The sequence below is a fragment of the Amblyomma maculatum genome, chromosome 7, assembly GCF_055883805.1.
Source record: "Amblyomma maculatum isolate TAMU_Amacu chromosome 7, ASM5588380v1, whole genome shotgun sequence".
NCBI classification, from domain to species: Eukaryota; Metazoa; Arthropoda; class Arachnida; order Ixodida; family Ixodidae; genus Amblyomma; species Amblyomma maculatum.
Genome location: NC_139350.1, coordinates 84,378,679 through 84,402,337, shown reverse-complemented (window position 1 = coordinate 84,402,337; position 23,659 = coordinate 84,378,679). Strand labels below are relative to the sequence as shown.

Here is a 23,659-nt window from a genome sequence, read left to right as displayed (position 1 = left end):
CTTGACGCGGCGTAGCCGAGTGGTTAGCGCCGAACGTTAAGGAGCAAGCAGTGGTGAGTTGGAATCCAGGTGCTAGTAGCGGTTATTTTTTCAAAAAATCAATTGTTTTTACCTTTTTTTCATGTATTTGTGGCACTTCGTTATTTTTAGTTTTTACTTTTTACCCGAGGTCATTTTTTTCGCCGGGCGACCAGCGCAATATATCGACGCTCTCCTTGGTATGAGCGGCAATTATGCCCCTTTTGTTTACGATGCCTGCAACTAGCCCGTTGAATGTCTTGCTGCCGCAATATGTGGGTCAGGTGTGCCATGATTTAGTGAAAAATTGAATGATAATGCGTTTTTCCTTTGGCACTTAGCATATGTATGCTTTTCGTGGCGTACGTAGCTGCAGTCGAGCTGTCAGGTCAGGGTTAATGGGAGATCGCAGTCAAAGCGGCGACGGCGGCGATATATTGGCTCAGAAGTGTGAATGTGAACAAAAGAGTGTGTCGGCGGCAACAGATTTCGCTCGCTCGCGCCTCCGAATGCTCAAATGTGAACGAGCCAGGCGCATCTGCTGCTCCAAGCTCGTAATTCAGGCGCTGCAGGTTGAAATTTGCAACTATCCGAGCACGCACAAAATGTCTGAGCCGAAACAGCCGAAACTGAAGTGGGCGGCTGTGACGCCTCCAAGTATATTTTTTTATTTGCCTTGCTACATTTACGTTGTCTTTTCGCCACCGTTTACATATGATAAAAGCGTGTTATCATATTCGAGACAAAACCTACGACCGCATTCAAACGGGCAACGTAATTCGCATTTGTCAGCCTCCGGGATCCCTAGCGCGTCACGTGATTTGTAGTTGCGAGTTTCGGCTGTGGCGGCGATACCTGCATTTCTTTTCTTCCTCTTACTGCCTTATAACAGCTCTGTTTTCAGTAAGAGTGGCTTTTTTGTAACAAGGAATTGGCATTCTATCGATGCAAGCCCACTTCAGTTTTATCTTTAGTGTCCCTTTAAAGCCGACCGTGCTGTAATAGCTTCTCTTTCAAAGCTGGTTGGACGATGATGGAAGGAATGAGCTGAAAGAGTTTATGACCATGACGGCAGATGACATGCAAAAGTTGCGTGCGCCTCAGAAAGCGGGAAAATGCTAGTTACGCACACCACAAACAAATGCTGAACGTGAAGTCATAGTAGCACTAAATCACGGAAACCATAGAAAGCAGTATTGGTGCTATGGTTTGTGAAAAGCAAATGACTAGTTTTTTACCCCGAAGGTTCATCTTCGATTTGAATTTGCGTAGGCTCAGGCTTTCAGGCTTCATTAAAAGCGCCGTTCTGAGCAACTTAATGAGCAATGCACGTCTCCCGGTTGCGCGATTTAGACCTCGCTTGCGCGCCTTTATCTTCGACAGCCATTGTGCACATTGAATAAAATAGGAGCTATTTCCGGACGTTTTCAGAACTTGCGATTTGAAGTAAGGTGTGTTTTTGTTCAACCCTAGCGTCAATGTTGCTTGACATTTTTTCCTTCGCAGTACAAGCAGTGATTACCAGGACCGCAGAAAATGCATCTTTATCGGAAAACAATTAGGGGTACTTTCACGCTTCACCTTAAGGGAAGACGCGGTAGTTCATTTGTATATTGATGGTTGGCTGACTGGTTCATTGAATAATTGATTTATTGATAATAACTTTATTTATGCACCAGATAACAAGACCCTCAACTATACCGCCCTCGGCGCGCAGGAAGGCATGGGACTTGGACCAAGACCTCCGCGACATAAAGCAGGCAAAGGGATCTCGACTCTTCTCGGATTCTCCCGCCAGGCGGATGGATTGTTGCAGTCATGTAGGGGCCTTGGTCCGCAACAGGGCTTCCCAGGCTTCTTCACAATTTATATTTGCTTGAGACCCTGAAGAACCAGCGCATTCCCAGATTACCTGGTCTAGGGTCCCCATCGCCCCATGACGCTTGCACTTACAGTTTTGTCTATCATCTCTCTGGATATGACATGCCCATACTGGGTTTACGAAGTTGCCAGCCTGCAGGAGCCGCTATTCGACTGCCTTCCTATTGTTTAGACAAACCCCTGTGGTGGAAGCATGTAATTTCCTGCTTAACCTATCATTTTCGAGCATCTTCGTATAATTTTTAAGACGCTCGTCCATGCTCCGGCCATCGGGCGGCTCCGCAGTTAGTAGAGAGCTCGGGCAAACTGGTAGGCCGCCTCGTTTCCAGGAGCGGTTTGCGTGACGTTACTAGAAACTTTGAACATGTGATGCCGACTCTAGTTTCTCCTCTTTGGATGGTAAGAATATCGGGTGGCTTTTCACATAATGTGGTCAGAGGCGCCTGGCGTTTGGGCTTATTTTTTGGAGTGGGTGGGTGGTGGGGGGGGGGGGGGGGAGCACCAACGCAGCGATGATTCATAAACGGGCATAAATGCTTCAGTCATTTATTTTTTTACACATAAGATAACTGTGAAGCATGCTATAAAAGCTAACCCTCACCAGTATATGAAGCATCCAGGACATATCTCTGAGGTTTCTTTGCGGTAGTTAGCGTTTCAAGCATTTCACTCAGGAAAGCCGAGCACTAAGCGGAGGAAAGGCTTGTACTCATTGTGTCACGGGTACCCAGCTGCGTTGGCGATCGGCCCTCTCACCTGTCCTATACATGAGGCGGATGCTAAGACACCACCTCTGTGGTGAACATCTAGGCGATGTTCAAACTGAGCACAACAATCCACTCGAGAATTTTCCCTGACATTGGTCAAGTGGATTAAGTGCAAGTGCCACACAATCTCTTCCGCTACAAATGCCACTCCAAACGGTGAATTCTCAAACCCTTCCAAATTTCCAGTCAAAACCATTCCAAATGGCACTCCGCTTGCAGTGGCCATGCCTCGCTCTAACAATAACGGTCAATTATACAATCAATCAATCAATCAATCAATCAGTCAATCTTAGAAACATATTTTCCTGAAAATACATAAAAATGACACTTTCTATTGCAGTTGAATTACAGCTGCACGTTTCCATGAACTCTGAGGGATAAATTAGGCGACATTCTTTGAGTTCTAATTCGTTCACATATCGGGTTGTTCAGCAAAGCATTGCGCACCTCATACTATTTTAGATCATGTATTGCAGCCAAATACCAATTGCTATTAGTGCTTGTTTTGTCATCATCATCTTGTTTTATACGGGACATAAAATGCTCTATTTAAATGCGGCAAAATGTTTTCCATTTTTATTTTAACGATCTGTACGAGTGTGCACAGTTACCGGTTATTTGTCAGCTACACTGATTCGGCATGTTTATCGGGCAGGAATCTGTCATAGTAAATTATAACACATTCACACACGATAAACCGAAGGATCAGTGTATCTGACGAATAAAAAGCAACTACATGTACTGGTACAGATCGTTGCTAAAGATGTATACTTGTTATGATATGTGCCTCTTTTTTTTCCCTGTCAATATCTTCAAATCGAACATTACGGAACAACTATCGCAGCTGTAATAAGCATGAAAAAAGAATAGACGATGAAAACAAGCGGACATGCCAAGCTTCGAACCCGAAATCTCCCGACCCGTAGTGAGGCGCGTTTTCCGTTGCGGCACAAATCCACGCAGTGCACTTGTTTGCTGATTGCCTAGGAAATTACCAGCCACACGACAGACTTTTCCACACCCGTCCAATCACTCGCCCAAGTTCCGAGAGCCCACGTACAGAGAGCTACAAAGCCTCGCCACGCTTACTGCACTTAGGTATACCCTCCAATATACTATCCTGAATGCTCACAATGTGGAGGCACGGCCGCGCTGTACCACATGGTTTAAGAATGTCAACCTTTTAAGCTCATCCACCGCTCCACTACCCAACCCTGAATCCACGCAATGCGAGGCTGCCCTGCTGAACCCGGACCCTTATCGCAAGCGCACTTGACGCAGTGTTATCCAATGGTACCCCGCAGTCTATAATTTATAAAGACCCTGCCAATTTTTCTTGTGGACAATAAAGGTGTTGTGCCACGGCGAGCGGGTACCCAAGCCGCGCGGCCGGTGCCCAGAGGACGACGTAGGCCCCGTCCGGAGCGCGCGCGCGCGATCGCGCGTTCTACTGCAGGCCCCGAATAAACGTTTTACCAATGCAATCAACAGCTATCCACGCCTTTTAGTTGCGCTATGGTCTCGGTTTAAGGATTTAAAAAACATTTTGCACATCAACAAAAATAGAACTTGCGCTCTTCTAATTGGCAGTCAGATCTGGCAAGCCGAATACGAAAATACCTCCGGGTAATTGGTCTTGAAGATATTTCCCGTAAATCTAAAGAATCTCCTAATGTGAGTAGCGCGGCGCATATGCGTGTGCATTAGTGACTCCGGTTGCCATTGATCGCTCATTGAACAGTGAATACAAGTCCGAACGCTCCAAAGATGGGAGACGAACTATCGGCACAGGTGCAACCGTTTTAAAGAAGGGAGGAGAACTGAAAGAACGGATGGCAGCCTCTGGTCTGGTGGCTTTGATTCGAGCTGTCCTCCAATCGCACTGTTGCACGCGGTGATTTTCCAAGATATCTTCCTTCTTTATTCTTTTCTTCGGCATGCATCCCTTCACAGCGTCGTTAAGGTTCGCGCCGAGGAGTTAGGGCCAGAAAAGAAGCTTAAGAAGCAAGCGGCGATGAGCAGAGAAGGGGCACATCGAGGGTTTAACTCCCTACTTTCTCACTGAAACACACTGCGCTCCCCGAGAGCAGGCGCGGGAGCGAATGTGCATGACGTGACCAGACTGTTTACCATCCTGAGAACGAGTCGAGTCAAAATGACGGAAACACGAACAAAAAAGAAGGTATGACGCGTTTTCGTCACGTGACTTCCTTCGCACTGTGCCTTTCGCTAGGGGGCAGCTCCAAGCACACTCGGCGTCGCCAAACAGCTTTTGTTCTGCCCCTGCATTACAGTAGCCCTGCTCCTGTTCGCCCATTCGAACACAGTGACTTTCAAGCGAGTACTGTTAGGTGCTTTAAAGTGCTCCTGTTCTGCCAATGGAATGCGCAACTAGTCCCCGCATCTTTCCTTCTCCATATTATTTCCATCACTCACCCCCTCCCCGAAGTCGCAGTTAATGTTTCCGCCGAGATGTGTGGCAATCACTGTGTCCTTTTTTTTCGTTTTTTCCCTCTCCGATGTTCAAACCAGTACGCACTGCAACTCGGGCCCTGCACGTGCAAGTGTCCACGTGCTCTTTGTTTGGAAGAGGTTGCGTACTTATGCCTTACCCTGTTTGCATTCCTCTCCTCTAGGATTCCCTATCCCAAGGAGGGCACACATTTACGAGAATGGCTAACTCTTTAAATGGAGGTTGAAGGAAAGTACAAGACATTTTTGAGAAAGGAACATTATTGCCCGAACACTATACCAACGTTCTCTGCTTTCCATTTTTTTTGCGAGAATGTAATTGAGTTGGTGAAAAAATCGCGCATGGATGTGCCGAAACTCTTTAATTTTCAATGCATCTATTAAAATGAACTATGATGACGTTATTTCTTTGATGCTTTGCAATGAAGCTCTTCCACGAATTCGAGCAGCTACTTCCGAACAACAGAAAGGGGGCAGCGGCAAACTAGCTCACCAGTCCTGTGAATGGTCGAGCCGACCATCACGACGACAAGTCACAGGCGCTGGCCGCCTCGCCGTGTTTTTCCGCTGTCTTTGTTGCAGCGTGCGCGTACGGTGGCGGCCAGCAACCGTCATGTCGGGCTGGCTCAGACCGACTGCAGCTCGGGCCGACCCGCTGGATACGCTGCTAGCGCTGCCGTGCGCTGTCGGGCTATCGCCTCATCTCCCGCCTCCTCACTCCTCGGGAAGCACCAGGAAACGAGAACATTGAGGTTTTCGTTTGCATAGAGCCCCGGACGCCAGCTTGCCCCCCCCCCCCTTCCTTTTTCCTGCAAGTGGTTCCCCTGCTCGAGACCAGGTTTAGCCGTGATATCGGCCCGACAGAAACCTTTTTATGTAAATCCGGTCGGGACATCTGGCTCGTACTGGGCTACTGAACTCGAGAGACTGCGGGTCGAGTTTATTACTCAGGAGAAAGAGCGAGTTTTGAGAAGGAAACGTGTGACTAGTCATCTGCCTCATTGTTCCACGTTTTGGCACTTTCCCTCGAAAAGATAACTCGACCCTTGTCGAATGTGCTTCTGAGCGTGTGTCCTTCTATGCACTGCATTCTTTTCTCAGTGCGCACGGATGCTTTGAGGGGTCCTTCAAAGCACGCGAGGAGCAGTGGTGTTATGATGTATCTCATTAAACGTTACACTTGGGCGTAAACTTCCACGCGCATTGCTCTTCAAACTCTCGGTTGTCGCGTGTTGGCTAATTGCGCCATAAGTATGATCGAAGGCGTCCCTCGTGATTGAGTCATCTGTGGTGATTACGGGTCAAATGCACAGTCATGATCAATATGAGCTAGAAAAATTTTGAGCATTCATTTATTGATTACTGTATAATTTTGTTTGTCAAGAACAGATTAGTTTTTCAAGGAGGTTTTCTTTGGATGCATAATACCTGTAGGTCGCCATGATATTTAATAGAAAAATACCAATAACATTGCAATTTTGTGCAAAAAGTTTGTTCTTGCTCATGGCTGTACCTTCGTGAATTGCTTCTTGTAGTTCGCAAGCGGAAAGGAATCGATGTCTGTTCTATCCAGCTGTATGTAGTCCGCCGTGTGCTGGGTATTATGCTTGTCGGCAGGGAATGCACTCTTCGTCGTCGGTCGTAATTATGAGGCCCTTTACACATCTGCTACTCTCGCCGCGCTGCAGTTTATCACTGCGACTGCGCACAGTGCTTTCTCTGGCAGCAACCTAAAGGGGTATATACGCCTCCCCATCCTTCCACCCCATACCACATTTTTAAAGGCACACCTTTAATTCACGCCAATATTGTTTTATGCAGGTGACTACTAAAAACAACTACATCTTCTTTTCAACCGTCAACGTCTCCACTCCCCCGCGCCCCCCTCCCACACCCTGCCCCTCTCCGAAAAAACTCCCGGCGCCTAAAGTCAATTCCTTGGCACCCTGCTAGCGTTACTCGAGAAGGCTCATGAATACGTCACCCCTGGCAGCTGTACAAATCCCCAAGAGATCATGACGCGGGTAGTTTGCTTTTACGCATTTTTATTACTTGAAAAGCTCTGTTTTCAGTAAAAATGCTACGTCATATCCGTCTATCTTGCTTTGCTATAGTCATTAGGTGTTGCGTGATAATGCTTCACATCGACAAATCTCGGTTGTCTAGACTTGCTGGATGGCCTCCTGACTCATACCCCCATATACAGCCGCTTCTGCTTAAGTCTAAGGAAGCCTGCTCTACAGTAGAGGAAATCATAATGAATTCGCGACGGTTTACTAACTTATTTTTAACTTATGGCCAGCTCCGTGCAATGTGTACACAAGACGCAGCTTCCAGAAATGCTTTAATGTTTTTGCCCCCAAGTCAAGCGCCCGCACTTAGCTTTTTGTTACAACAGTCAATTACCAAACCCAATGTAACTAGGGAAGTGCGGTGGAATTGAATTTCTAAAAAAAAAAAGGTTATATAGCAGCCTGACCACCCATGTCCATAAGTCCTCGCTCGGTTCGCTTGTCTATATGTGTGATCTAGGCCAACGCGCAACGCGTTCTGCTATTAACCCATTGATATATCGAGGTGTCTCATATGTTTGCCTTCATGCACACGAGTAGCGAAATGCAATGGGACAATCGCAAATACCCAAGATTTAAATTTAGTGGCCCCACAGCGTTCATACTGGCATTTTCCCAACTGCCTTCTACAAAACTTCAGGTTTCGGACTTGTGTGAACAAGTGTGTACCTCTAAACATTTCTCATAGAGTCCGCAGATAGAGCACTGAATTCTATTTGTTCATAGCTCTTGTAAGATTTAGAGTTCATCTCTGAAGAGATTTCTCCACACTGAAAGTGGTGCAACGTATTAAGGACTACAGGTAAGATTTCTATACCGACTGCTGGCAAGGGACGCGCAAACTGCTCTCACACGTGGATCTACCGTTACGAAAGCAGAGAACGAAAACACGAAAGCGCGGGCGTCTGCGGTCGTGGTAGCACAGTATGCTCTGGCCCAGGAATCCTTAGCTTAGTTCTTTCCTTTTTGTTAAGGCACAGCCAGATATATTCCCTCTTCTGAATCACCTGCCAACGAGGAAAGACGAACTAGTGAAGGTGTGCTTGTTTAGGATGATAGAGAGGAAGAGCACTTATACACCCTGCGACTGCGAGGAAGACGATTCGACGTAACGCGAAGAGGATGCAAAAAAAGCTACGAAATAAAATGAAAGTGCAAAGCTAGCAGAACTAACAGCGGGGCTTGCGTCTCTCTTCTGAGGCCCTTGACTTTTGGGAAGCGATGCACCCGTCTGCCGCGGCTCTCTGTATTCGTCTCACGACCACGCATAATCGACTGGCGAGGCTCCTCATTTGACTGACCCTGGCCTTTGCGTTGTCGTAGCGTTGGTTGCGCACGAGCGCCCACCACGGCCACTAACAGCGTAAGCGCCCACGGCTGCGCGGGCGCTACGCTAACAACCAGCGGGAGAGGGGAAATGGGCAGGAAACGTACCGGGTGAGAGGGGTGGAATAGAGGCTGCGTGGAGAAAAGCAATTATTCCCGATTGTCCGCGTCCGCGGGAAGAATACGTAACTGTAGCACGCGCGACTGGCACGTTGGAAGATGGTAAAAAGAAGGTGCTTCACTTTTTTTTTTCTTCACTACTTTTTTCTTCCGCATTGTATTGTGCATTGTCTCATGACGCTTATAGCTCTACCTCAATGCTGAATAGAGCCAGGTATAGCGAGTACAGTAACGGTTGCAAAGCGAAGCAAACGCTGCATGTAATAATGGAAGATATGACGGGGGAACGCCCGATGGGGAAATCGAAAGAACGCTAACCTTGACACCATGCAGCAACGCACACACCGCTTCTGTGCCCATACATGCTGGCCTGAATGCTGGCCAAAGACATGACGCTGCCCTCATCATAGTCCAACCTTCTACGCTCATGGAGTCGCGTACGCGGATGCCTCATACGTGGCTCCCCGGGACACGGGGGCAAGGGGCTTTCATCCTCTTCTCTATTCCCCTCTCACTCACACTAGGCGCCCGTTCCTCCACCGACAGCATATTCTCTCGCTGCATGTCTTCCACGTGGTTCACTCCATTCAAAATTTGCATTGTCGCCCACCTCTGCCTCATTATATCATCTGCACTGATTACCAGACAGAAATCTGTGCTATTGAACCTTAAACACTTCCACACTCTAACAAAGGGGTAAAAAGGCATAGCACGGTCATTTACCTCCTTTAGAAGGCCTTGGGGGTAACTTTGCACCTGCTGGAAACAGGTCCCTTTTTCAGTTATCCCCTCTTAGAAAACTTACGCCCTACGATAACTTCCGGGCTGGGCAAGATACTTCGAAAAAGTATTCTGATATACTAAGTTATTATAAAGGGACGAGAATAAAATATACCCTCCTCACCACAACGTCTTAAATCAACACGAAGCAGTCTACTGGCGGAAACTGCAAACTGGAACTTTCCATAATTTACACATCTTAAGCAAAATGTTCCCTAACCAATAAAGAGACGTTTTTCCACGGTGCGGTGCTATACTCTATAACACATCACTTGGGAATGCGATAGAAACAAAGCTTCCCACAAACTAGAAAATCCGAGAGCGGAACAGTGTGTGAGTATGCTCTCCAGTGGCAACCCAATCCTCCAAAGAGAAGTGGTCATTCATGCCCAGCCAGCAGCAAAACTCAGTGGTGCCCTGGATTAGGGGCACCAACTCTGTGAGACAGAGCCACGCCATCGACGTAAAGAAGATGGAAGAACTCTGTCGGTAATATACCTAAAGCAGAGCAATAAAGTTTATCCTATCCTATCCTATCTTCGATACCGATACAAGATACAGGATCGAAATCGAGTTTCGATGCAGATACTCGGTACTGTATCTTCGATACTTCGATACACCACTAAAATTATAACGTCGGCATTAGGAACCTTTACCGTGCTTTCTGGTAACTTTAGAGCATTCCTATTGCGTAATTTGTCTGAAAGAGCTTAACGAATACGCCAGCATGGAGTCATTGTTTGAGCAGCTGTCTTTGTCAGAACTTCGCATTGAATTGCAGCCATGGTTGCAGCCTAGCGAAAAACATTTTTAAACTAATGCACTTCATGCGAACGACCTGTGAGCACTTGTCTATACATAAAAATACAAAGGTGCAACCGGCATGCGTTTGGAGAACTGAGCAGTTATATTGCTGCGTTTTGATGTAATACCCTGTGACGAGGGTCTTTAAGGTATTAAAGTGAAGTGAAACGATATGGGCACCCGTTTGATGTATGATGTCAGTGCACGTTAAAGATCCGGTGTAATTTCGACCACCTGGGGTCTTTAACATGCACTGACAACGTAAAGCACATGGACGCCACTTCGTTTCGCATCCATTGAAGCGCAGCCGCCGGCGTTCGGGACCGAACCTAGGTAGCCCGGCTACTGTGCCGGAGTACTAGGCCAGATCTCGACCGCCGGCGGCTGCGTTTCAATGAAGGCGAAACGAAGTGGGTTCCGTGTTATGTACGATATCAGTGCTGTTGTTGACTGCAGAAAGAACGGAAAGAAAATGCACGGGCCTGCTGCTGGCTCTGTAGCTGAGGCACCTCCGCCACCTCATGCGGACAGAAGAGAAAATAGAGAAGAAAGAAACAGAAGAGGGAGAGAAAGACGCGCGACGCAACAGCCGCCGTCCAGCACCGAAGTGGTGCGGTGATGGGTGCAATGACGGCCTATAACAGATAAAAATTCGGTGGAAGGCCAGCCCACGCCGCAAGCGGTGGTGACCTACCTGTTTCAGCCCCATCATGGCCAGGAGCAGCCACCAATTCGCAACTTTCACAGACGGTGGTGGCGCTATGCGGAAGCCGTCGTAACCCTCCATGAGGGGATACCCCGTAGCCCGCTCGCGTCCCAGTCTGCCGGCCCTGCTTGCTTCAAGCGACATCGTTGAGTCTTTCTTGCTTTAGTTTGCCGCGATCGCTTTTTGCGGTGGTTCTTCTCAACTCGGACCGGCGTTTTGAGTCCAAGTATTCTTTTGACTTCCATTTTGTTCATTATGAGCAAAAAGTATAAGAGCCAGAAAATGTGTTGTGTGCCGCAGTGCACACACCGTGCAGTCAAAGGCGAGGTAAGCCTCCATTCTTTTCCTTGCGAAGATCGCACGAGAAAGGAATGGACAGTGAAACTTCGCATCGGAAAGCACGTCACAGAAGCGATGAAGGTGTCCAGCGCACACTTTGTGTCCGAGGATTTCTTCTGGGGTACAACTGGTAAGTGCATATTTTGTACTGTTTTACAAGTGAGGCTGGGACGCATTGCAACATAGTCGCGATTACTATTCGCACGTCGAAATCATTTTGATTACCAGGTTTTAAAAAATCTGTTCGAAAACCATGTAGGGCACAATCAGGCCTTGGTAGATGCTCCAGATAAGTTTTGACTGCACCAAAATGTTTTAACATGCGCTTAAATATATCGACTACTACTTTCGCCTGTATTAAAATGCGGCCACCGTGAATGGGATGAAATCCGCCAAGTTGCGCTCGGTGCTCTAATCTCAGAGCTGTGGAGCTGGGAGAAGCAGCACTTAACTGTAGAAGGATTAAACAGATCAAATCAGAAGTTCCGGGTGCTGTTTTACTGCGATGCTTTCGAGGGCATCCGCGGACTTAGCTTCTGTTTTGCAAAATACGCGCAGTGCTGCTTTCGCCGACTGTGCTTTGGGATTGACAGACGCAATATTACAAGATATCGGCAACGGCTGTGCGACTGATTAGGCTCATTTTATGTTTTTAGCTATTCGCATTGTATCTCAGGTTGCAATTATTATTTTGCAAGCACAACGACTACAAATTGTTAATAATGAATGAAATTTTCAAGGCTATGATTATTTAATGTAGCATAAAATTAAGGACACAAATTTTGGCTTGCATAGCAGTATCATAGTGTTTGCTGATCCCAATTTGCATCCATTGATGGTAGCATTCATGTGGTCATTGCATCATATTTGGACAGCTCAGATCTCACGTGCATTCAGTCACAGCTTTGTAGTAAAAGTTCTGGTATAAAAGGGCTAAAATGCCTAACCCACAGACACGTTGCAGCTGAGTTATCATTTTGTTAGTCAGATTTAGTGTTGAGAAAATATTTCCTTTTTTCTTTGCCAGCTTTCACTGATATTTGTATTAACCACATTTATTTGTCTCCAAAGGTTGTAAAAAGAAAAAAATGTGCGCTATGAAATGCCGACGTAGGAAATGTTACTGAAATATGACCTCCCATTGTCAAGATCCAGAAATTTGGAGGCCAGCCCGAAGGCTACTAAAGAAGACAGCAGTACCGTCTCAGTGTCTACCTGTGCGGAGCTTCGATAACAAGGATCCAGCGAGAGACCAAGCATCGGCTGAAAGATCTAGGCGAGCATCAGCAAAAGTAGCAAGTGGATCAGTTTTTCGTACATCCGGCAGGTTACATATTATCAGAAATTGTTATGAAGTGAAATCTTAACTGTTGTTTCAACATTCATGTGCAATCATGCTTGTTACACATTAAGCGCATGGAATATCTTGTTAAATGTTGTTGCCAAAAGTGTCCATGTTTTGTACATTTTCATTTTTCGGAAAGTGAGAAACATTTTTTTCTCAGCCCCTTATTTTTGCACAAAATGCTAATCGAACAAACTTTAAAGCCAGTGTTATTTGCGGGTGTAGATACTATGTTTATTGAATGCAACGTTTCCTCTGTATGCACTATTCAGGATTTCACACTGCCAATCCATGGGATGCCTCTGCAGCTATTCCTTGCTCATCACTACAGAACAATTCAGTAAGTGCAAGCCTATTGTCTAATTTTGAAATGGGCTTCATGTAGTTAGGTTTTGAATGCGTGATATAGTGTAATTTATATGTGGTTACATAAAGTAAACCTGTTCAATGCTAAGAGTCAAAGCGTGATTAACGACCAACTGCATTTTTAAGAGTTAATTCTCTTCTGCATGAGAAATTGTGACGTTTCCAGATAATTGACTCAGAAACTTTTTCAGTGTTCAGTTTTTTGTATTGTATTCAATGCGAAAATACGCAGTTTCTATTGCCTCTTTTAATGCAGTTATTTTACCCGTTGTCTGTCTGTTATCAGGAAAACTCAGAACACAGAAACGATGGCAACGATGCAAACGAGGAGACAAGCAGAAGCTGGGCTGCTGCGGCTTTTCTTCTCCTTGGTGCGCAGAGGGCGGAATTTGATGATGAGAATAACAACATCGAAGCTCTCCTGCAGTCCGACCAGACATCATTTTATAAGGCTGTTCTGGTCAACTCAGAAACAGCCTCCAGCACGTGCAGAACGCTTATTGACTTGTTCCAAACTGACACTTGTGTGAAAACCTTCACACGTGTGGAGGATTTGAAGCTGTTGAACTCTATCGCTGATTGTGTGGCTGAGGTTGACGAGCTTAAAGTGGAAAGGAGCGTACTGGAAAGAGTGACGGTAGAGCTTGTGCGTCTGAAGACTTCTCTGTCGTTTAGGTGCTTAGCCACATTATTTGCAGTGCCTGAGGCAACTGTATACAGGTATTTTTATGGCACAATTTGCTCCTTGGCAGCTATCCTTGAAGCAGCCATTCCATGGCCAAGCAAGGCAGAAGTGCAGCAGAATTGGCCTCAATGCTTTGTAGCATACAGTGATGTGCGGATAGTGCTTGACTGCACAGAAGTTGAGGTGGAAAAATCCCACTGTGGATCTTGCCGCATTCTCACATACTCCCACTACAAAGGTACTCACACTGTAAAAGCTTTAATTGGTGTATCGCCAGGTGCACTAATTACATTTTTAAGTGATTGCTTCGGAGGTCGTGCCTCTGATAAAGCATGCGTGGAAGATTCAGATGTATTAGGAAGACTGGAGCTTTTTAAGGATGATGTGATGGTGGACAAGGGATTTAACATTGATAGCACATGCACTACCATGGGGATTGATGTTATTCAACCCCCCTTTCTGCGGAAGCAGACCCAGTTTTCACCAGAGGATGCAGCCAAAAGGTTGCAAGTTGCACGAGCACGTGAGCATATTGAGCCGGCAATTCAGCGGTTGAAGCTGTTCAGAATATTAAAGGGCCCATTACCTTGGGAAATGCTAGCTGGTATTGATGAGGCGATGATTATAATTGCTGGCATTGTTAATTCATCAGCACCAGTGCTTGCAGACAAAAGATTTTAGAAGGCAAATTTTGTAATTCACACGAGTTTCACAGCAGTGGTATGTGCGAGTAACAGGTCAACAATTCCAGCTATTTGGTTTGTGGAGTTGAACGTTCCAAAGCAACTCAGGCTATGAGAGACAGTTCAGTTCAGTTCAGGCGTTCAGTCGTGTCCGACTCTTCATGACCCTATGGACCATGTCAAGCCACGCTTTCCGGTCTCTCACTATCTTCATAACATCACATAACTTCATCTGCAGTGCCTCGAGGATGCCATCTAACCATCGCGTTCGCTGCCTACCCCTTCTCCGGCGACCCTCAACCTTTCCCAACATCAAATCTTTCTCCAGCGACTCCTCTCTTTTCATCAGATGACCAAAGTAGCTGAGCTTTAACTTTAGAATTTGACCCTCCAATGAGCAGTCAGGGTTTATGGTCGACAATATCAACTGATTTGATCTTCTGGCAGTCCAAGGAACTCTCAAGAGTCTTCGCCAGCACCACAATTCAAAAGCGTCAATTCTTCGGCGGTCAGCCTTTTTCACAGTCCAACTCTCGCATCCATACATCACAACTGGAAAGACCATAGCACGAGTTATACGGATCTTGGTTGGCAGACTAATGTCTCTGCTCTTTACTAGGCGGTCAAGGCTAACCATTGCTCTCTTTCCCAGAAGCAGGCGTCTCCTAATTTCATGGCTGCAGTCTCCTTCCGAGGTAATCTTGAAGCCCAAGAACAGAAAATCTGTCACAGCTTCCACTTCTTGTCCATTGATGCTCCAGGACTTGATAGGGCAAGACGCCATGATCTTTGTCTTTTTAATGTTCAGTTTAAGCCCAAACTTCTCACTCTCTTCTTGTATGCGCATCAGAAGTCTCTTGAGTTGCACTTCACTTTCTGCCATTAAAGTGGTATCATCCGCATATCTAAGGTTGTTGATACGTTTTCCAGCAATCTTCACTCCAGCTGAAGACTCGTCCAGACCGGCCTTCCTCATGATGCACTCTGCATATAGGTTAAATAGGCAGGGCGACAGTATGCAGCCTTGCCTCACCCCTTTCTCAATCGGAAACCAATCAGTAAGACCATGCCCAGTTCTGACTGTGGCCTCTTGCCCTTCATACAGGTTCCTGAGTAGACAGATGAGGTGAATTGGAACTCCCATCTCTTGGAGAGCTTGCCACAATCTGCTGTGATCTACGCAGTCAAACGCTTTCGCATAATCAATAAAGCAGAAGTAAATGGGTTTCTGGAACTCCCTTGCTTTTTCCATGATCCAGCGAAGGTTGGCAATTTGATCTCTAGTTCCTCTGCCCTTGCGAAACCCAGCTTGCACGTCCGGAAGCTCCCGATCCACATACTGCTGCAGCCTACCTTGGAGGATTTTCAACATCACCTTGCTAGCGTGCGAAATAAGCGCGATCGTGCGGTAGTTGGAACAATCTTTGGCACTGCCTTTCTTTGGAATGCGGATGTTAACTGACCTCCTCCAATCCTGTGGCCACTGCAGGGTTGTCCAAATCTTCTGACATAATGTATGCAGAGTGTTAACAGCGTCATGGTTGAGGTTTTGAAGCAACTCAGCTGGAATACCATCAATTCCGCTAGCTTTGTTCTTAGCAAGGCTGGCTAAGGCCAATTCAACTTCACTCTTCAGGATGCCCGGCTCGAGATCAGTAATCACAACCGTCTTATGTTGGGTTTGCACATCCGGGTCCTTCTTGTACAGTTCTTCTGTGTATTCCTGCCACCTCTTCTTTATCTCTGAGGCTTCAGCGAGGTCCTTGCCTCGTTTGTCCTTTATCACGCCCAGCTTGGCACAGAAGCTTCCTTTGATATCTTTGATTGTCTTATACAAAGCTCTTGTGTTCCTTAATTAATTGGCTGTTGTCCTCAACTGCTTGGCACTGTATGTTCAGGAAGGCATTCTTATCTCTCCTTGCTATTTTCTGAAAATCTGCATTGAGAACCTTGTATCTTTCTCTTTCCCCCATAACTTTTGCCATCCTCCTTTCCTCAGCTATTTGCAAAGCCTCTTCAGATAACCAGTTTGCTTTTTAGCATTTCTTTTGCTTTGGAACTAACTTAGTAGCAACTTCTTGTATTATATCACGAACATCAGTCCACATCTCTTCGGGCTCTTTGTCTTCTAGATCTAATTCTTGAAATCGATTCCTCACTTCCACAGCATATTCTAATAGGATTTGATCCAGATCATACCTGAAAGGCCTTCTAGTTTTCTGCGTTTTCCTCAATCGAAGCTTAATTTTGGCAACAAGAAGCTGATGATCGGTGCCACAATCGGCCCCAGACCTTGTTTTTACTGCTTGAATAGCGCTTCTCCATCTCTGCCGGCAAATAATATAATCGATCTGATTTCTGTACAGACCGTCCGGTGAAATCCACGTGTACAGGCGCCTCTTGTGCTGTTGAAAATGAGTATTCGCTATGGTCAGGTTGTTTTCTTGACAAAACTCTACTAGCCTCTGCCCAGCTTCATTTGGCTCACCAAGACCGAACTTGCCTGTAATTCCGGATATTTCTTCACTCCCGACCTTAGCATTCCAGTCTCCTATGAGAAAAACGACGTCTGATGATGGGGTGCGGTCTAAAAGGCATTGTAGGTCCGCATAAAATCTCTCAACGTCAGCTTCTTCAGCAGTAGTGGTCGGTGCATAGACTTGGATAACTGTTATGTTCAAAGGGTGACCTTGGATCCGAAGTGACATCATTCGGTCGTTTTTGGGGTTGTACCCTAGCACTGCTTTGCCCATTCTTCTGTTTACTATGAGAGCGACCCCATTCCTTCTCTTGGATTCGTGCCCACAATAAAGGACATAATGGTCGCCGGAGTTAAATTCTCCCATTCCGGTCCACTTGAGCTCGCTGATACCCAAGATATCAATGTTCAATCTGTCCATTTCTCGCTTGACGATATCCAGTTTACCTTGCGTCATAGATCTTACATTCCATGTTGCTATGTGATATATCTCCTTGCAACATCGGACTTTCCGGTCGCTTCCCGACACATCCACAACTGAGCGTCCTTTTGGCTTTAGCCACGCCGCTTCATTCGTCCTGGAGCTACTAGGAATCGCCCTTTGTTCATCCCCAGTAACATGTGGGACGCCTTCCAACCTGGGGGGCCCATCTTCCGGCGCCATATCAATAATGGTATTGTGACTGGCCATAGGGTTTTCTTGGCAGGAAATACTGGAGTGGGTTGCCATTACCTTCTCCAGGGAATCACATTTTGTCAGAACTCTCTGCCGTGACCTGTCTATCTTGGGTAGCCCTACACAGCAGAGCTCACGACTTCATCGAGTTTCGCAAGCCCTTCCGCCACGACAAGGCAGTGATCCATGAAGGGGCACCGTAGTGGAAAACTCCAGAAATTTTGATTACGTGGTTTTTTTTAACGTGGAGAGTAGAAAGCTGGGTTAGTTGGTTGAAATGCACACTGAAAAAGGAGTTTGCACGGGGACACCAGAATATAGAAACCAGCCTGCCAGGATACTTGCATCTCCAGACAGACGCGGTACTACTTGGCTGCGCAGGCACAATCAAAATTCATGGTTAAGCGAGGCATTATGTCGATGCCAGATGGTCTTTATATGGTACCTTACAACTCTGTGCTATGCAATGAGCGTGAGCTAATGGAGGCAAAAATTTAGGGATTAGTGACTGAGCGAGTTGCAAAGTGCATATAAGCGAACAAGAATTTGCTAACAGAGACGTACACTGGAGCATTTAAAAATATTGCGCCATATCCTCAAAAGGCAGAGGTTAAGTTTTTGTGATAGTTTTCAATGTTTATTCTTCATGCCCTTTCTTATCTCACACATGTAAGAGGTGGGAAAAACATTTATCTGGAATGAAAAAATTCGTATCTCGGTTCGTGAGCCCAATGGCCTAAACAGCTGCCTTTCCCCTTCCCGCCAGGTGCGTCTGAACAGTCCCTGCTGTGCAGGGTGCCCTCTCAACATTCTTAGTTGTGTCAAGTGTTTCTTCAAAAGTAGTTTTTTTGGCAAAGTCACGTCATGTGTAACATTGTGCTTGGTTCCCCGCCTAAGGAGTAGGCCAGATAATACATTGCGTGATGCTTTTTGTTCAAGCTACTGGATTTCGCAGAGTGAGAATTCATACTTTGCTGATTATGTGTTCTTCCTTTTTTATATTCTTACTAGGTATGGAAAAACTTCTGTTGACCCTATAATAGTCTGTGGTATATCCCCATAGCGTATTAGTGGGCTCGACGAGTTCACGGGAGAGTATGATGGCTGCATGCAGTCAGCTGCCTCATTACTGGACATGCTTGCACGCCCAGAGGTCCGGTGGACCAGTGCACTCTTTGGTGTGTTCCAGCAGGGTTTCTTTACTCACTCTCCGAAGAGATCCGCACTGCTGTTTGAGAGACAGACATTACTGTTGTGTTTTGCTGCAATGGATAGCAAGGGCTATCTATGGCTATTTCTCCAACTTCCATTATGTTCTGTACACTGATTGCTTCGCTTTTAATGAAAGAGCCTTAGGGCATTGCTATCCTTATTGTGGCTATTTAATTCAGCACCTACGTGTACTGTACCCTAGCAAATGGATATATATTTTCTTTTTATATCACGCCTTTGCACAGGGCTGGGTGGATCTTTTTTGATACGCTGGTGCTTACGGGTCGTTCTTTCTTGCCAACTATTTGATAGGATATGGTGATCTTGAGCCTTTAAAGGTTTTGACATAGGCAGCCTCATTATTTGGTTCATTCTGCACTCCTCGTTAAGTTTTTCCAACATATTTTGAATGTCGAGTCACATGAGCCTGTCCATTGGCATGCAAAGTGGATGTCATAGTACCGTTTTGACTGCACTCCTGATGTCTAGCTGTCTTCCTCAGCTTTAGGTGTGGGTAGCGAACGTGATATTACATCCTTCATTGCAGTACCATAACCATCAAATTCCAGCCGTTCCCTCAATTACCTAAAACTCTCATTTATGTTTTCTACAGCGATTCACAGGCTGCCCTTCGTTCTAATCGAAATAGTATGTTAACCCTAGACTTAAAAGGGGATCTCGAAAAAGCACTGTCGGCTCTCCATTCATAATCCATCACTCTTAGGTGAATTCCTGGCCATAAGGTATTGTCGGAAATGACATGGGTAATCAGTTAGTCTGCAACGTTCAATACTGCGCGCCGTCAATCCTCTGGGCCAGCCCACCTACAAGTGTTGAGGCACTGGCCAGGACCAAGTTGGTCCGATGATATGACAAATAAATAAAATGTATAAAGGTGCCTCTTTGTCTCAGGTTAATGGGTGTGAATTTCTGCATGATTGCATGTGTTTGATGGTCTTTCTGTTAGAGATGAAGTGTGATATAGTGATAACAGCACATATCTCCACACAGTGATTACTGTGTTTATTTTTCAATGCATATCTACGAGCTATGTCAGATAATGTTTAAAATACACATACTACAGTCTTGGAATTATTGCATCAATAAACTGCACACATTTCCTTACAGTTATTACTAAGGACTCCACCTTGCTATAGACGATAAGGTGGGCTTTATCCAAATGCAGGGGAAATAGTCCCAATTGGACTTGTGTGTAGTAGCAATGTGTGGGCCTCAAGGCATAATTTTCACCTTCAGGTAAAATATACGGCACTTTCGTTTTCCTCACAAGGTCAGAAATTTTTCTGTTTTGCATAGAGTAAGACTTTTCACCTCTAGCTAGATGGCTGGCTTTCGATTTTTAAAGACAATCCCGTCTGGGCTGAAGCCGAGCAATGGAACTAGAGGGTTCACAACAAGGCCCACTGATGTCATTGCATTGCCTGTGTTCAACATATACTCCTCCATAGCTGGCTTTTCACAAGCCTTCCCATATCTCGTGGCGTCGTTGCCTGCAAAGTTCTGTGTCAGCAATTTTCTGACCTTGGTTTCCCAGCTCTGATCTGGCGATGGCACAAACCTGTAAAATGTGTGTGCCTTGCTTCCAGTTATCCAGAGCATTCGCTCTCTTTGCCATTGTGTGCTGTTCTAGCCAGCTGTCTGATCACAAATGCTTATTGCCTGTGCTGAACTCACAACAAACATGTCGGCATGAACTTTTGATAGACGAGGACACCGGTCTGTCTTTAGCGTTCTATAAATTGTGCATTTGTTCCAATCCTGAAATGCAATTTCGTGGAACTGAAGTTCTTCAAACTTCTGGGCATGTTGGCTGGCAAGGATGTGCTGCAATAATAAACTGGGCTCACATTGTGTGTTTGTGTCACATATGTCCGCAGCACTTTGTTCGACATTGTGACTCTGAAGGCAGCGGCTCTCAACACGCCTTGCTAGGGCGCTTCGTGGAGCAGCAGCAATAAGCCGCAGTCGGATGTTAGTAAGTGTTTGAGGCCCCAACCTGATCCTTGCTTTCGAGACCACATGACACAAGTCCTTAACTTTTCTTGGCTGATAAATATTGTTTGCTTTCAGCTTCCCCCATGCTTGCTTCACGTCTGTGGATGTGAGTATGTCCAAGTTCTGGATGCCAGTTCTGCAGCAGTGAATATATGGTATTGCATAGTAATAAAGCATTTGCAACAGCAACTCTGTAATTTTGTTACAAAAGAGTACTGCTACATTCACACATAGACAAGATACAGCCCAGCTAACTGTGGCAAAAAATGTTGGAAATTAACAACACAGGCAGATTTACGTGAAAAGATCCCATTCCGCTCGGGAATCATCGCTGCGCTTCCTTACCTGTGTGTAAAAAGCAACATTGCAATCATGTGTTTGCAGCAGGCAGAATTCCCTGCTTTGCATGAGCAGTGGCCCTGTAATGTAATACCAAAAATTTCACTCACTGGATTTCAGGAAAAGCATTTTCATGTTATGATTCATTACTATCCAGTATGTTTCCAGCAACATTCATATATTTCATATTTGGAGTAAACAGCATAGCTAATTTCCACAATATGCGCTTTAAAGTATTCAAAAATGACGGCACTCCCGCGAGCCAATATTAAAACGACGAATTAGTAATGGATGCAACACTTGCGCCAAGGGGCGTTTTGCAGATACGGTTCATCAAACGATGAGCAGACCAAAGCAATGCTCGCACTGCATTAAAATCTGCTTCCTGGAATGCGTGCATGAGTGAACTTTCGACGTGTACTGTAAGACAAATCCCGCTTTAGTGATCACATGCAAGCAAATGCATTTCTTTACAAGCGCATATAAACGGCGCCTGTTTTGTTTGCAACACAAGGGAAGAGCTCGGGCGCCGTTCAGGTTGGCGTAGCTTAGCCTGCTGCCACACCTTGCATAACCTAAGGCGCACTTCTCTTGCATGGCGTATTTGGGCCCACTGACCAAAATATATTTTTACACCTGAACAGCAGACGCGAAGAATGGCATACTTTGTTGAGGCAAGTCAACGGGAATTCCCTCGTCGGTGAATGGTGCGACATAGCAAACAAGGACAACAAATTCAGCTAGTAAATAGCGCATGCACCCACCTTTATAAATTCGTCGTTTCCATACTCGAACCACAGCTAGTGCGGACTTTGCCGTACGTGTGATGTTTGCAGGCATAATCCTTAGACGGTATACGAGGAGGCTGTACATTCCTTCACACCAGCACAAATAATATGCCCTGCGTTTAAAACTTCTTCTCCTTCAACAAGACACCGAACACGCGTTTCTGCACATCCGATGTGTGACATAATGCATCCTAGTGTCAGTGGTCTTTTAAATAAAGACATGGCAACATTTAAGAACGTTGCGTTGGCTGCAAAATGACACGACACGTTCGCCGGATACACTATCCGGCAGCCGGTATCTCCTCAACGACAGCCATATTGAATACCCAGTGCCGCCCCCTATAGGAGGTGAAAGTTGCAAATATCAGTGCACGTTAAAGATCCCCCCAGGTGGTCGAGATTACTCCGGAGCCCTCCACTACGCTTCCCCTTCCCCTGTTTCCGCTTTCACTCCCACCTTCCTCCCTCCTCTTACGGCGCGGTTCAGATGTCCAGAGAACGTGTGACATATACTGCGCCTTTCCTTTCCTGTTAACCAATTATATATTATATTGCCATTAGTGCGATAACAAACTTTTTAAGCTCTGCACATTGTTAAAAGCTAAAAAGAAAACAAAATAAAATTGCTGAACGTTATTTAGTCCGGAAAACGCGCGATATGGGTGTGCTAGAAGCGACGCAAATGAGAAAAGCCTCTCTACATACGCACACGAGCACACCGCAGTATTGCATTCGATGAAGGTGCCTTTTATCAGCGTGTAAGATGAACCATAACCGCGTTGAATCAAGCATCCAGGAGGTAGTTAGGAAACTCGAGGTTCACTGGCGTCGCTGGAGTACTACGGCTTTTTTTTTTAACAGACAGTGAATATGGTGTCAATCAATTCGCTTATTTCAAAAATAAAGTTCTTGTTTTTTTAATATACAGATATCTTTAAAAGATTTTTCAAGGTTTGCTCGAACGTTTTTCGCAAAAAAAATTGTTTTGACAAAGCATAATTTATTGTTCGAACTGTGTTGGAAAATTGCATTCATAGCTTTCCGGTTGTGCATTTTATAAAAATTTCGACGTATTTTTTCTAAGAAAAAAAAGTGTAGTAGAAGCTTCTTCCCTGTGCAGTTACAATATTAATAATAATAGTAATCATTGGTTCACAGGAAGGGGAAGGAGCAGTATTTGTCACACTTGTTTTTGTGGACACCTGAACCACGCAGTAAGGGAAGGTGGGAGTTAAAGTGGAAAGAGACAATGAGGTGGATGGATTTGCTTTCCTTCAGACGCCGCAACAGGAACTTCGTTAGCCGATTGCATCAAGGTGGAGTGGGGCCCTAAAAGATTGTGTTCCTGCCGCCAAGCACAGCCGGCACGCGGAGCCCAGGGATTTTCGGTTGTGCATAAGTTACTGTGTCCGACAGCATGCTGGGGGCACTGCTTGACGAGAATCAAATGCCGCAGAGACGCGGGGCAGATGGTAAATTGTGGGAAGAGTGGGTACAGCAGTGTGCTAGATTCCTACTGCATGTTCGCCTTGCGTTTCCGCTTTGTTCATATCTTTCTGTGTGTCAATTAAAGGCTCAGCAGCTTCGTGGTACGCATTCGATGGTCAAAGGTAAAGCACCTCGTCAGCACCTACTTACCATTGCCTGCGCTAGTTAAAAAAAAAGAATCTGGGAATGTGGTTGACGCTGAGGGGCCGAGGCATCTGTAGGGAACTCAGACGGTGCTACAAACCAAGCTGTCTCAGGGCCTGTACAACCGTCAGAGCGAGCGTCGTCAACCCAAAG

The 23,659-nt window shown here is 45.8% G+C and overlaps 1 protein-coding gene and 1 pseudogene across 1 annotated transcript; one reads left to right on the top strand and one right to left on the bottom strand.

Annotated features, from left to right (window-relative positions):
- The first annotated feature begins 11,360 nt into the window (after nucleotides 1-11,360).
- Nucleotides 11,361-14,362, top strand: LOC146183780 (uncharacterized). Its single transcript, XM_084608427.1, has 4 exons — nucleotides 11,361-11,415; nucleotides 12,435-12,584; nucleotides 12,903-12,983; nucleotides 13,269-14,362. Exons 1-4 carry the CDS (start codon nucleotides 11,361-11,363, stop codon nucleotides 14,360-14,362), a joined length of 1,380 nt encoding a protein of 459 aa, XP_084464553.1.
- Nucleotides 14,363-19,779: 5,417 nt separating this feature from the next.
- On the bottom strand, nucleotides 19,780-22,057 carry LOC146183779 (uncharacterized; annotated as a pseudogene).
- Nucleotides 22,058-23,659: the final 1,602 nt, after the last annotated feature.